Source organism: Oreochromis aureus, linkage group 7 (genome assembly GCF_013358895.1).
Source record: "Oreochromis aureus strain Israel breed Guangdong linkage group 7, ZZ_aureus, whole genome shotgun sequence".
Lineage (NCBI taxonomy): Eukaryota > Metazoa > Chordata > Actinopteri > Cichliformes > Cichlidae > Oreochromis > Oreochromis aureus.
Genome location: NC_052948.1, coordinates 45,669,174 through 45,682,218, shown reverse-complemented (window position 1 = coordinate 45,682,218; position 13,045 = coordinate 45,669,174). Strand labels below are relative to the sequence as shown.

Sequence of the window (13,045 nt, the reverse complement as noted above, 5' to 3'; positions counted from 1 at the left end):
CAAGAGAGCCAGGTGATGTCAAATTCAAACTGAGCAAATATTGTTCATGAAATTGTAAAATGTCTCTGTTTAAATGCTAAATATGTCCTATTATGAATAAAATATGGGTTTATGGGATTAGCAAATCACTGTTTTTGTTTGCATCTGTGTAAGCGAGGTAACTTTAGCCATTTCTATTAGTTGGAATAGTTTAAATCCTCTTAACTTTCACTGGAGTTTATTTTTAAAGGACATTTCAGGCACAGTATTGAACCCAGATACACTGTGACTCACCTCCATATGTGTCAGTTTACAGTGTAGTAGTAGATTCAGGTAAAGCAAACAATGACTGGCCTAACATCTTCTCTTGTTTTTCTGTCTCTCCAGAGAAAGGAAAACAAACTGACACAGTTTCCAGCACTTCGAAAACCTTTTTGATCATGCCCTTAAAGTCCAGATTTGAAAACTGTTATGTGCACATTTGCAATTTGCAAACTCGTGCTTAAAGCACAGAAATTCTTTAGTAAAACTGACCCAGCCTTCATCTTGATGATTACAACTGGTGACTATAGTTGGCTCCGTGACCCAGTGATCAAACAGCAGTGTTCACTGGAATAGCCTGTAAGCTTTTAATGAAAACAAGACATATCACACCAGGAACACTATCAGTAACATGCTATTATTGGTCCACGCTGTCAGGGCTGCAGACATTAACATCCTGGTATGTCCAAAACTGAACATTTTGGCTGAAAGAACCTGCACTGTAGCACGTGTTATGGTCTACCATGTAACAGCAAAAAGAAGTTTTCTTGACCACACAAACACAATTGTGGCTCACCACTTGCCTTACTCAGCAGATCTGACTCCCTGTAACATCAGTCTGTTCTACAAAATGAAGGCTCATTGCCTTTCAGAAATAATTACAACATAATGGGAGTGCTAGAACTACTACAGGAAGGAGTCAACCTTTAGTGTAATGGTAAAATTGAAGTCATAGAACTGTTTTGCGATTGTTTAACTTTTCACATTGATCACCGTCATCTTAACGTTACCTGGAACTTGGCAGAACTTCCACAACTGTTTTTTGACTAAAAAGGCTTTCCACCAGCAAATATTCAAAGTCACTCAGGAAACTTCTAAACTAGAAGATAGGGAATTAGATCCAGATGCCTGAAGAATGACTAATGCACTCTATGGTAAATTGTTGCTTGGCATTAAGGGCGATTACGAGCAAAAACAGCAATTAAAATACCAAATGGCTGGACACTGGCGAAAGTTCCTTCGAAATAGGTAAAATCTTCAAAGCCAGTGTTTTGCAACTGGTGACTGTGTTGCATTACATGTTGTTCTAACATGGTCACATTTAAACTGTATTAACAAAGACAGACCTACTGCCTGGTCTTCATCTTCACAACCAGTCTTTACATGCTTCATCTGAGGCATGAGCCTCCAGTGCAGTCAGCAATGCCACACACGTTCAATTGCACAACTGCTTAGGAAAACAGCCTGGAGAGGATTTTAACTCAGTTATTGGAAGCCAAGATATGTTATCTTTCTTTCTTTTTTGTTCAAATAAACCCCTATTAGCAATCATATATTTTAGCTGTTACTGCACATATGCTTAAAGCCAGAAGAACACAGAATAATCAGTTTCATTTAAAGTTAAAATACAATTTGAGAAAATTTTGATGTGTTGAAAAGTTGAAAAACAAATCAATTTACATAAACACTGGTGATTTGAATATATATGATTTTCAGCTCATTGTATAAATAAGACTATGTGAGAATGTAAGGGAGAGATGGACAGAGCAGAGACAGACAGTGACAAGATCGTTGTGTTTTGTTAACCTGTGTTTGCATATTTCCACACATGCATAGGCGCTTGTATTTCAGTGGCCTTATAATGAGGTGATGTCATCACATATAACCCTTGGGGAACAGTTTGTTCTTCACAGTAGAAGTGTTTTTTGAATGAACAATGTGTCCTTCACAGTAGAAATCCTTCCTCTATGGTTATATGGACATGTTCCACTGGTGTCTCGTTTCCCTCAGAAAATAAAACAGCTGCGATGTTGTTGGTTGGAACAAACTCTGGGGTTTTTTTGTTTGTTTTTTTTAATATTCAAGCAGAGGTTGTGCAATATAAATATCAAATGCATTAACTGTCAGTTAAGTGATGGTTAATCTCCTACCCCTGTTTGAGCAAGGCACCTTAACCACAGCTGTTCAAGAAAAACTAGTTCATTGGCTTTGTAAAAATGCATCATCAGCAGTAGGAACAAGCTCTACCAACAACACACACATGCAGCATTATACACCTCAGAAGAGAGAGCACAGTTTGTGTAGAGGTGTAAAGTCTTTCAGGACAAAGCAAAGTGTAAAGTATATTTATCACTATAGCATTTAACAATAAAGTGATGTCACCAGTGCAACTTACCTACTAGCTGAATGTTTTTTTGTGAGAAAATGACAAAATAATTACCTCAAAAAATAAAATATGGCTTAAAAAAGAGATAACATACATCAACAACATGTCTTATCTTTCACCATCCATATTAGGGAAAGGGGATTAAGTAGGATTGAGGCTAATGCATTTGTGTGTGTCCGAAGCTTTGTGTGTGTGTGTGTGTGTGTGTGTGTGTGTGTGTGTGTGTGTGTGTGTGTGTGTGTGTGTGTGTGTGTGTGTGTGTGTGCGTGCTTGTATCACTTATGTTGTGAGGACACATGTCTGTATGCACACACTGTAAGGGCCGACCTCCGTTTAGGGGGGAAAAAGCCCCCATAAAGTAAATCATTCTATTTAGGTAGTCAGCCCCTTTCCTGCCTCTAAAGAAACACATCAAGGCAGCAAGCAGCCTTAAGTAAAGTCAGTGGCTTCGTATGCTTCTTCTATAAGCATTACTTTAATGAGAGCAGAAAACCTGTACACGCAGTTTGGGAGACATCTAATTAAAAGTCCTGATATTACCAATTAGCCGGCAAAAAAATTTCGCTTTTTTTTTTTTTAAGTGTTGCACAGTCTTCTGCACTGTGTGCATTTAACAGTATGAATAAGGAAGCAACAGTCATAAGAATCATAGATTCAAAGACCTCTTTTTTATGATTGATTGCATGATACATGATGACATTTATAATCTTAATTTATTTAAAATATATGTTAACCTCTGGTGTGACAAATTAAGCAATTTTGTTAAATGATGGTAACTTTAACTGGTATTGGTAGGAGAAGACAGGTCTGGCCTTACCTTAGTCACAGCGGGATATCCAGCAGCAACTTCACCAGAACAATAGGGCTTTTCTTCATGGGAAACTTCAATAGAGGAAGCCCACTGGTCCAGGAAACCACTGGGGGTATAGAGGCCACAGTCTCTCACACCTGTCTCTCGCTCAAAATCCTCGCATACCCCATCACCGTCATAGTAGTAGCACATGCTTGGCTCCTCTGCATTTGAAAACACAACACACTTTAAATAAGTTATCTGTGCGATAAAAATAACTTCTTAAACAGAAGGACTGAGTGCATCAAAGATATCAGTGTGGTTCATCTTAAACATATCTCTCACCGCCACCCATCTCTCTTGTTGAGCATGTCCTCATTTGGAATGAGTAGAGAAACGGGATCAGATAAAGGCAAGAGATGAATGTAAGGGATAAAAGGAGTAAGAATCAAATTATAAGGCGTATATAGATGTATAAGTTGTGATGTGATGATTTTTAAGGGCAGAAGGGGCAAAAAATATTAAGAAAGAATAAAAGAGAAAGAAAGCAAAGATGAGAAATGAGAGCAAAACAGACAAGCACAGAAAATGGAGGGGGTGGTGTGGGGCAAGGTCAATGGGTAAAGTAAGATACAGCAGTATTTTTTCCAGACATCCCACCCGGAGTTTGGGGCTGGAACTGAAAGCTTATGGAGTGGAGGAGAGGGGAACTGAGCAGGGAGGTTTGCCTGGGCCTCACTGGTCTCAACTCTCAGCTATAGCAGCGTCAGCCGGTGGGGTTCCAGTTGGGGGGAAAGGCGGCACTCTGTGCCAAGTTGGCCAGGGCCTTCTCCTCGAAATTCCACCCATCTACAGCACAGCCAAAAGCTCAAGTCAGTTCTGTGCTCTGGCAATGGTAAAACGAGGGGCTACTGAGGGGGCATATAGAATAAGTCTCCTGCCACTCACTCAGCAGGAACAGAGGCGAGGAAGAAGGGAAGCAGTAAGACTGAGACAAGAGGAAGTTGAAACAGTGATTGTGAGTGGTAGAGGAATAATAGGTAGAATGTGAGCTAAAGAGACAAGGCATAGAATGAAGAAAAGGTCACAAGGGGCGTGCTTTAGTATTAGAGTTTGATAGAAATTAAATTTTGTTAGATTAAATTAAAAAAAAGATTGTGACTGGGTGCCTTTTAGATCTGATTGTCATTGTGGGAACAAACAGACAAAGAAAAGAATGAAATCTGACTTAAAATCCATGATTTTAAGGATAACACATATATCTGGATGTGGACAGTATCTCAACTGGATTGTAACAGCAGGTGGGGTTGTACGCAAAGAACTTGTGATTGTCATCAGTTCCAGATTTAAACTGGCTGAATCATGATAGCCTATTAAAGCTCCTCCAGATTGTAACATCCTAGACCTGTTGTATACTTACTGTCAATTCTCCATCCAACTCACTGACAAGCAGGCACTCGCTTGCACATACAGACAGATGGACAGAAGGTCCCTTCATTATAGTCTCAGATTTCTGTGTAAAACTTCAGCAGTGTTGAACACACACAAACATACACACACTTGCAAGCATCCCAGAGCACTGCAGTTGGTGGAAAAACAGACAGCACAGCCAGTTCAGTCATTCAGCAATCTGACAGGGATTAAGTGGCCACTTCACAGAGGGTTACACATGTGTATCCATGTACTGTACATACACAGAATCACAAGAGTGGAAGAAACATGATTATCAGCTACTGGGACCCAGAACAAAAAGTCATTCATCTATTTATAAAATTTAAAAAAACAAATTATAAAAGGAGATGTCTCTCTTTCAACTATGTTAAAAAAAAAGACCCAACATTTCTCTATTTAAAAATAATGATTTCCAGATTTTTTTTTTCTTTATACAAGAGGTTGGAGTGATTATGATATCTCCTGGTGTTTTATTTGTTTGGAATAGGCATCCAGTACTTGAAGTACACCCAGACGATGTGTCAAATCCTTTCATTCACAAAGTGAGTCTCGTTTAAATGTCTGCAGTCTCTTTTTATTGTGAAATAATGAGGCATGGGAATCCGAACAGATAATAATAATGTGGAAACATTTTTAAAAGCGTTAATACTTTACTAGAAATCCTACCTTTATAAAATTGTGTGTGTTTATGTCCCGTTTGGCAATTAAAACAAGTTTATTTGTGATTACTAATGAAACAGTTCATTGTTTTTTTGCTTTGTTTTGTTTTTTAACTTTTCTTGCACAAGGAATTATTTCAAGACTATTAAATGGTTATGCATACGCTGCTATATCATCCTGTCATACTGAATTACTAACTCACAGCTATGGACAGAGCATCAGATAGCAGTAGAGCATTTTCAAGACTTACCAACACAGTTGAAGAATGGCTCTTTCTTGCACTGACTAGAACAGCCATCCCCATTCATAGAGTTCATATCGTCACATTCCTCTCCTTTGGAACTAAAAGAGCAGGAGATAAGTGCTTAGAATACACACACACACACACACACATACACATACACATACATATATATGTACACTTGTCTATATATATACGTGGTGCCTGTTACCTTTGGATGCGACCATCACCACAATAGGGTGCCCCAAGTTGATGCACCAAAGGTGGAGATGGCTCACTCTCACTTTGACTGGAGATTGTTTGGACCTGGTAAGTATACGTAACATGTGGTATCACATCCCTGCACAAAGAGTGAGAAAAAACACAGTAAGTTCATATGTCTGGACAATACAAAGAAATGCCACACGCAAAGAAAGTAAAAGTAAAAGACTGCATACGAAACACCTTCATCAGATCAGGTCAGTGGAGATTAAGTTGTTAGCATTGTTGCTATGTTAACTAGTGAGTTTGTGTGTCTCTTTATTCAACTAGTAAATTTCTAAGTTTGTACTTTCACATATCTGTCTTTCCGATCGACTGATACGTCTGCTTTTACCCACTTCGGGTCCGGCTTTGTTGTGTTTCCTTATCACAGCGATTCAAGGAACCATTGTGACGAAATACGGGAGAAATACTGGAGGCTTACTCACTTTGCTTGTCTAAGTCACCATAATGGTTTCTTGAGGCACCATGATAAGGATTTCTGAAACAAAAAAGTCTGAAAGGAAAATACATAAATAAGAAAATCAAAGCCATAAACAAAAAAATAATCAAAGCTATGAATGAGAAACCAAAACCACTAGACAAGCAATTAATCCCAGGGAAAGAAAACAAGTAAATAAAAATGTAAGTGAGGGTGCTTTTTGGAAGTCAGTATTGCAAAATGTTTATTTATTCTCTCTGGTTTGTTTGCCTTTACGTTGTACCTCTATCATAATCAGATTGCCTCTTCTAACTACTGGTCCCTGTAATCAGTGGAATTACTTTCTTTAAAAACTGAGGCAAGTGTGTTATTTTATGAACTCAGACTCATTACAATTTAACTTTATCAAAAAATTGGACAAAGTACAAGAGTAAAAATAAGTAAAGGCAACGAAAGAAAGTTCTGGAAACATGCAATAAAAACAAGATAATTGAATCACATAAGCACCTTCATTTACATCTGTATCGTTTAAGGTTTTTTCCTGTTTTGATACATTTTTTGGTATTATTTTGGTTTCTCATTTCTAATTTTGATTTGCATTTGTTATGGTATGGCTTCTCATTCATCATGCTCCTGTTAGGCTTTCATGGTTTGGGGGGCGGATTGTGATCATGGCATAAGATTTGGGAACTTTAATGTAACTCTTTGGGAATTTTTGTCTATATTCATATATTCAGAGTATTAGAATATTTTGATTTTCTTTCAATAAAATATGTACATGCAACCACAGTCATGAGGAAGACTGCTGACAGTTGTCCAGATGATAATCATCCATACCCTCCATGAAGTGGGTAAAACACATATAAGGTCCTTTCTGAAAAGACTGGCTGTTCATAGAGTTCACTCACAGAGTAAATCGGATGTTTCGAAGCATGTTAATGGAAAGTTGACTGGAAGGGAACGTGTGGTAGGAAAAGGTGCAAAAGCAACATGGATGACTGTAGCCTTGAGAGGATTGTCAAAAAAAGTCAATTGAAGAACTTGTGAGACGTTCACAAGGAGAAGATTCAAGAAAGGAGCTACAACTGTTATACTGTAGCTAACCGAGACAATGTTAGAAACGTCTTACCTGGAGAAAAACTTCTGGACTGTTGCTCAGTTTGTAGAAATGTTTAATACAGAGAATGTGCTAAATGTGCTACACAGTGATGCTGTTCAAAACAACGTGTGTTTAGTCCTTAACGAGACACACAGATGTGTTAAAAATTAACACATGATGTGTTATTTCTAAAACATCTGTCTTGAGCGTGCGAGCTGGATTGTCCAGCCAACTCCCCTGACCTGAACCCCATAGAGAATGTATGTGATGCTGTCGAGTGGAAGATGAGAAACACCTGACATAAAAATACAGACAAGGTGAAGGTCGCAATCAAAGCAACCTGGGCTTCAATAACTCCTCAGCAGGGCCACAGGCTGATTGCCTCAATCCCACAGTGCGCTGAAATTACTCAAAAATATGCAATTATTTGTATGAAAGGAGCCACAGACTTATGTATTGAGTATATAAATGAACATACCTTACAAACACTGGACATTTCTGTATTGTATCTTTTGATTGATCTTAGGAAATATCCTTATTATTTGAGATACTGGATTTCTGATTTGCAGGTGTTATAAAAAACATCACTTTACATTTAAAGAATGCAACTTTTTGAATATATCTTTTTAAGATGTTGTAGTACAATCAAACAGCGCAACAGTTAATGTGCAGTAGCGCATGTTGATGTCTTTCAGTTCTTAAAGTAAAGGAAATGCTTGAATGCTGTATGCATGCAGCCTTTTTTAGGTATGTCAGGTAAAAATGGCATCTATGAACTGGATTAAGTAGAACCAATAGTTTAGCCATGGATTATTTCACATGGACCATAAATATGCCTATTACAGAAAGCACCTTGCATACAGCCCATATCATTGCATAGCAATGAGAGATGCATACACACAGGCTTTAATTAAAACATGCACAGGCATATCACACTATTCCCAAAGCTGCCATATATACCAGAGTGTGAATGTAACGCATCAGCAGGATCAAGCACTAAACTTTCCCTGGTACCGCAAAGATTTAAACTAAAGAGTCTGATCATACTAAAGAAGGCTTTGAATGAGGTTCAGGAAAGCCTTTGCCTTTTCTGAGCACTTTTTTTTATTTACTACTGAATGAGAACACGTAAATGTTTTCAATTAGATGCTTAGGGTAAAACATGTAATCTGCATAATGTTGTTGTTTCGCCCCCCTCCCTCTTCTTCAGTTTTCCATGTTTGTTCATGGCATTCCCAACAGAAAGACCTAGAGCAAGTACAAGTTCGCCGTGAAGTACGAAATATAAAAAGTGACAAGCCGAAAGATCAAGTAACAAAATGAATTCTCTTACAGCAAAGTTCGTGCCTGAGATTAGTTATTTATGTTGGCTTTATTATTATCAACACAGAACGTTTGGCCTGACAGACTCTCATCTGCACAACAGTATGCCCTGTTCTGCAATGTTGGTTCATACTGGTGCAACTCTAGGTTACACTCAAACATGTCCCTTCTAATTGAATTAGTTTAGCCTCTGGAAAAGTCAAGCTCTGGGAGACTTTATCTTTGAGCAAAGCAAACATGCAGAATAGACCGAAAGAAGAGAGAAACAGATGCCGCTTTGAAAGGAGGCACACAACTTTCCCTTTTGTGGATGGGCAGGTATTTGGGCCGCTCGGTTTCAGGCAATCCGGTGCGCTGAAAAGCACTAGCACTTACTGATTGGGCCACAATGGGAGACCTGCTCATGCAAGAACAAGCAGAAAGGATGATTTTAACGGCTGGATCTAATGAGGTAATCTAGTTCTCATTAGGCTGACGGTCAGTCCTTCTAGCTTTTCACCGTCATCTCACAAATACAACTAAAAACAGTGCTGTAGTTTTTCATTCATGGCTGTTTGAACAAACATGCTGTTTGATTTAGGAACTAAAATCAAAATAAAAACAGCGCTGCATGCTTATTTCTCTGACAGACAATTTTCACACATGAACTCAGGTAAATTTCTCAGAATAGGTCACACAACTGTCTTACATGTAGGGAGTGAGGTAAGATAAATAAATTCCCCAGATTGTTACCACCAACATTCTTACCTGGGTGCAATTAGACTATGTACTATCAGGTTAAAAAGCATCTCATGATACGACTATATCAGACATTTGGGTTCTCGCATGCACGATGATGTGATTGCTGGGAAAAGTGTGTAAAAAATGGCTCACGACTCTGGGGAATCATGGCGTTCTTCTTTCAGTAGCAAAGTTGGAGCGGCGGTTTACAGCCACGCTGGGATTAAAAGGCTTAGAAAGGAAGCTGAGGTGAGTGACTAAGCCAAAGACTGTGGTTATGTCCGGCGCCTAGGTCTATATAGGCAAAGAACTGCAAACTCGTTACCAGTGTCAATACTGTAGCAGTCAATTGCAAACATTTTATTTAAGAGTGCCCTACGACTTTCTTATTTAAAAAGCAATAAACAGATTATCAGCTCATGTCAACTGAGCCATATATCATCCTCAGTTATTTTCTGAGAAAACACCAAAAGATCCCCCCTGTGTCATACATCACAGTCAGCTTGGGGCACAAAGGCAGTTTCCTCAGGATCTGCAAGACTTCATCGTGGGGTGCTTTGTCCTTTCGCACATTATTTTTTTCTCCTCTTGTCACTGATATTACGGCACAACACAGCTTCTGGGAAGCGGGTGAAATAGCTGCGATATTTAATCTACTGATTTGTGTTCATGGTTATTAATTTTCCCATTTTCTTGTTTAATCAACTAATGTGAAGTTTAATCAATAAATTTGCGTTCGCTGACAAAGTAGCCAGACTTTCTCCTCATTGTGTTTTCTTTGCGGCGTATCTTGTTTGTTTTGGGGGGGGGGGGCGGTTACTGATCTTGAGCAAGGGTTTCTGAAACTCTTTAAAAAATTTTGTTTGGACACTGAATGCTTTCTTACTGAATTATTTTACTTAACACTGGGCTTTGAATGATTGGGGCATTAAAAAGGCACCAGTTTAAATGTGGTCATATGTAAGTACAGCCACTGGCAGCAGAGAAGAATGAACAAATAGCATAGAGATTTTTTATTTGTTTGTTTGTTTGTTTGCTACCTCAAAAGCACATAGTGATGTTGTGGAAGAATTTATAACTGCCACACCTATAGGTTTCAAACAATTTAGTATCAGAATTCCTATCCAGTGTTCATAAAAACACACTTATCTGTAACTAATTATAGCTATGTAAATTATCTGCTGTATAACTCATAGCTCAAAGGACCTTACTACAGTCACTGTCAACGTGTCACATGATAAGATTTCATCTTTAGTGCTTTTTTGTTCTTCTCAAAACCCCAGAATAAAGTTCTTTTTCATAGTGGCTCTCTTGTGAAGTCTTGAACAAAGCTCTGTAATATGCATTTCAAAGGTATTCGGACTACACAGAGCCATGAGTTAACATACGTGAATGCTACTAGCAGCAAGAAGATTGCTGGTGTGTGCCTGTGCTCGTCTGTGTGTTCCAGCCTTTACTGATACGTGGACACTTATGTGCGGATGCATTTCCATTCTGTAGCTCCTTGTTGTTCTTGGCAGAAAGACTCCAGATGAGAAAAACAGATAAACATAAGGAAGTTGAGAAGAAAAAAAAAAAACTTAATTTGAACCTGCAAGATCACCAAACAAAGCCTTACTTTTTAGGACTATTAATTATACACCCACACTAACCTGTGTTACATGTATAGAGTTAAAATAAATTATTCAAACAGGACAGGAAATCATTTTTATGGCAATCGTATGCCTTTTTAGAAGTCCTCTGGGTTGCGCAGGTCTGTAGTTCCTATTTCCTTTTGCATAAACAGCTGCATGTGCCTGATGAAAAATTATCAAATAAACTAAACAAGGACAGAGAAATGTCCTGGCTCTTCCTGAACCTTTAACCCTTAGCTGATTAATGACTTCTGCCAGTTACAAGCCCTACTCTTTACCAGATTACTGATGGTTTGCTATGGATTATATTTTTTATGTTTGTAATGAAGAGGCGACCGAAGAGAGTAAAGTAATAATCACTGTAGCTGCCGTCGAAGGATTTCAGACTAATCGGTGATTTTTACTTCTTGTTATGAGAAAAAGTAATCCCCTAACTCTATTAACAAATTAAATTAACTAGTGTTGACAATAAAGTGATGTAGAAACATTGCCTACTTTTTCAAATAGCTGTGTGAACTGAGTGTGAACATTAGATTGACGTAAAGGAAAGAACTGCTGTTCCCCCCATTTGACCAGAACTACATATAAAGTCCTCGGTTTAAGATCTAACTTGCTTTCAGAATTGGCCAAAAAGAGTTCCACACAATAGTTAAACAAGCAAATCTAGACTTGGGGAGCTAAAGGGATAAATGTGGCAGATAATATGCAGAACTGTACAGAACCAGATTAGAGTTAAATTGCAAAGGGGGCAGTAGCAGCACTGCCACTGGATGACCTCCTTTGAGGAGTCGTCGAACCATCTTCTGCTACCTTCTTTCCTTACACTTGCTTGACCTCCTAATACTGTCCCTCTTCGCCCTCCAAGCATGGCCATAATTTACCCCTCAAGTAGTCCTAACTCCCACTTTGCATCTCGTTACTTTGACCAAACAATCCATCATACATGGGTTGATACTTAGGAGGTATGTTCTCTGGCATCTCCTTTGCTCAGCTTGCCTCAGCTAAGCTGAAGGCCAGTAAGCCTGAAAGTGGAAGGTCAATCATCCGTGTCTGTCAAACCCACTGAAACATACTGCAAGACGATGCAACTGTCTGTGTGGTCAAGAAAAGCTTTTCAGCAAATCGACTCAGGTAGTCAAACTGAGCACTTTACGCTGGATTTGTGGCAGACAAAAACATCTGGGTGACCTTCACAATGTCAAAGGCTATGTTTGTTTTGTTATGCTTCGTGACGAGCCAGTGGGCCAGCATCAATATTCCGAACGACGTGTCTAATTTAATGTTTATGCCCTGATCAGTAAAAGAAAGTGAAAACATTATGCCCCTTCATTCTGCATTTTAGAGGTTGTACAGTATGTTTTTATTTTGTTTGTTTTGTTTCACAATTTTCTAAATAATTGTGTCCTAAAAGACACACTGTTCTTCTTCAGTTGGATGAGCTACAGACTTTTATGGCTAGAACACACATACTTACTTGCTAGATCTTCACTGACCATTTAACAGAAACAAGATCGCACATGCTCTCACAACAGAAAACAGACAGCCATCGCAACTGACCACCACCACTGGAATGCAACCACAGCTAGTGAAATACACCACAGCAGTAAAACTACCTACAGTACATCAATAATAACTGAAGTGTGCCAAAACCTCAAAATAAATACATTCCTACTGTAGGCAACCTTCCACGGATACTCACACTATACCGGGAAGTTATGTACAGGCACTTTATGGAAGTTAGATATCATCACTGCATCCTGCATAACGTGCGTGCTCACTGTTTTGCCTCTTATCAAGCACTTTCCTTCTCATGGGAACTAGACTGACAGCATGATAGTGGGATGGCACAACACACAGCTCTGCCATGTATAGCAACATGTTTTTTTTCCTGTGTCAGCACATTCCATAAAAGCAAAGCATTAAATTCTCACCACAGTGTGCAGATAATACCTTCAACAGGCCATCTATTTGCCCTTTCATGGAATATGGGGGGGAAAAAACAAATGTGGGCAATAACTGACCTATGACTTATAGGAA

General features: G+C 38.8%; 1 protein-coding gene across 1 annotated transcript in view; it reads right to left on the bottom strand.

Moving 5' to 3' along the window:
• The window catches only part of pappaa (pregnancy-associated plasma protein A, pappalysin 1a), a 94,035-nt gene that overhangs the window by 51,354 nt on the left and 29,636 nt on the right, over nt 1-13,045 (bottom strand). Inside the window, exons 8-10 of the mRNA XM_039615829.1 lie at nt 5,762-5,890; nt 5,560-5,651; nt 3,225-3,421 (exon numbers count right to left, since the gene is read on the bottom strand). Of these exons, the coding sequence (XP_039471763.1) occupies nt 3,225-3,421; nt 5,560-5,651; nt 5,762-5,890 (418 nt within the window). The remainder of the gene's footprint in view (nt 1-3,224; nt 3,422-5,559; nt 5,652-5,761; nt 5,891-13,045) is intronic.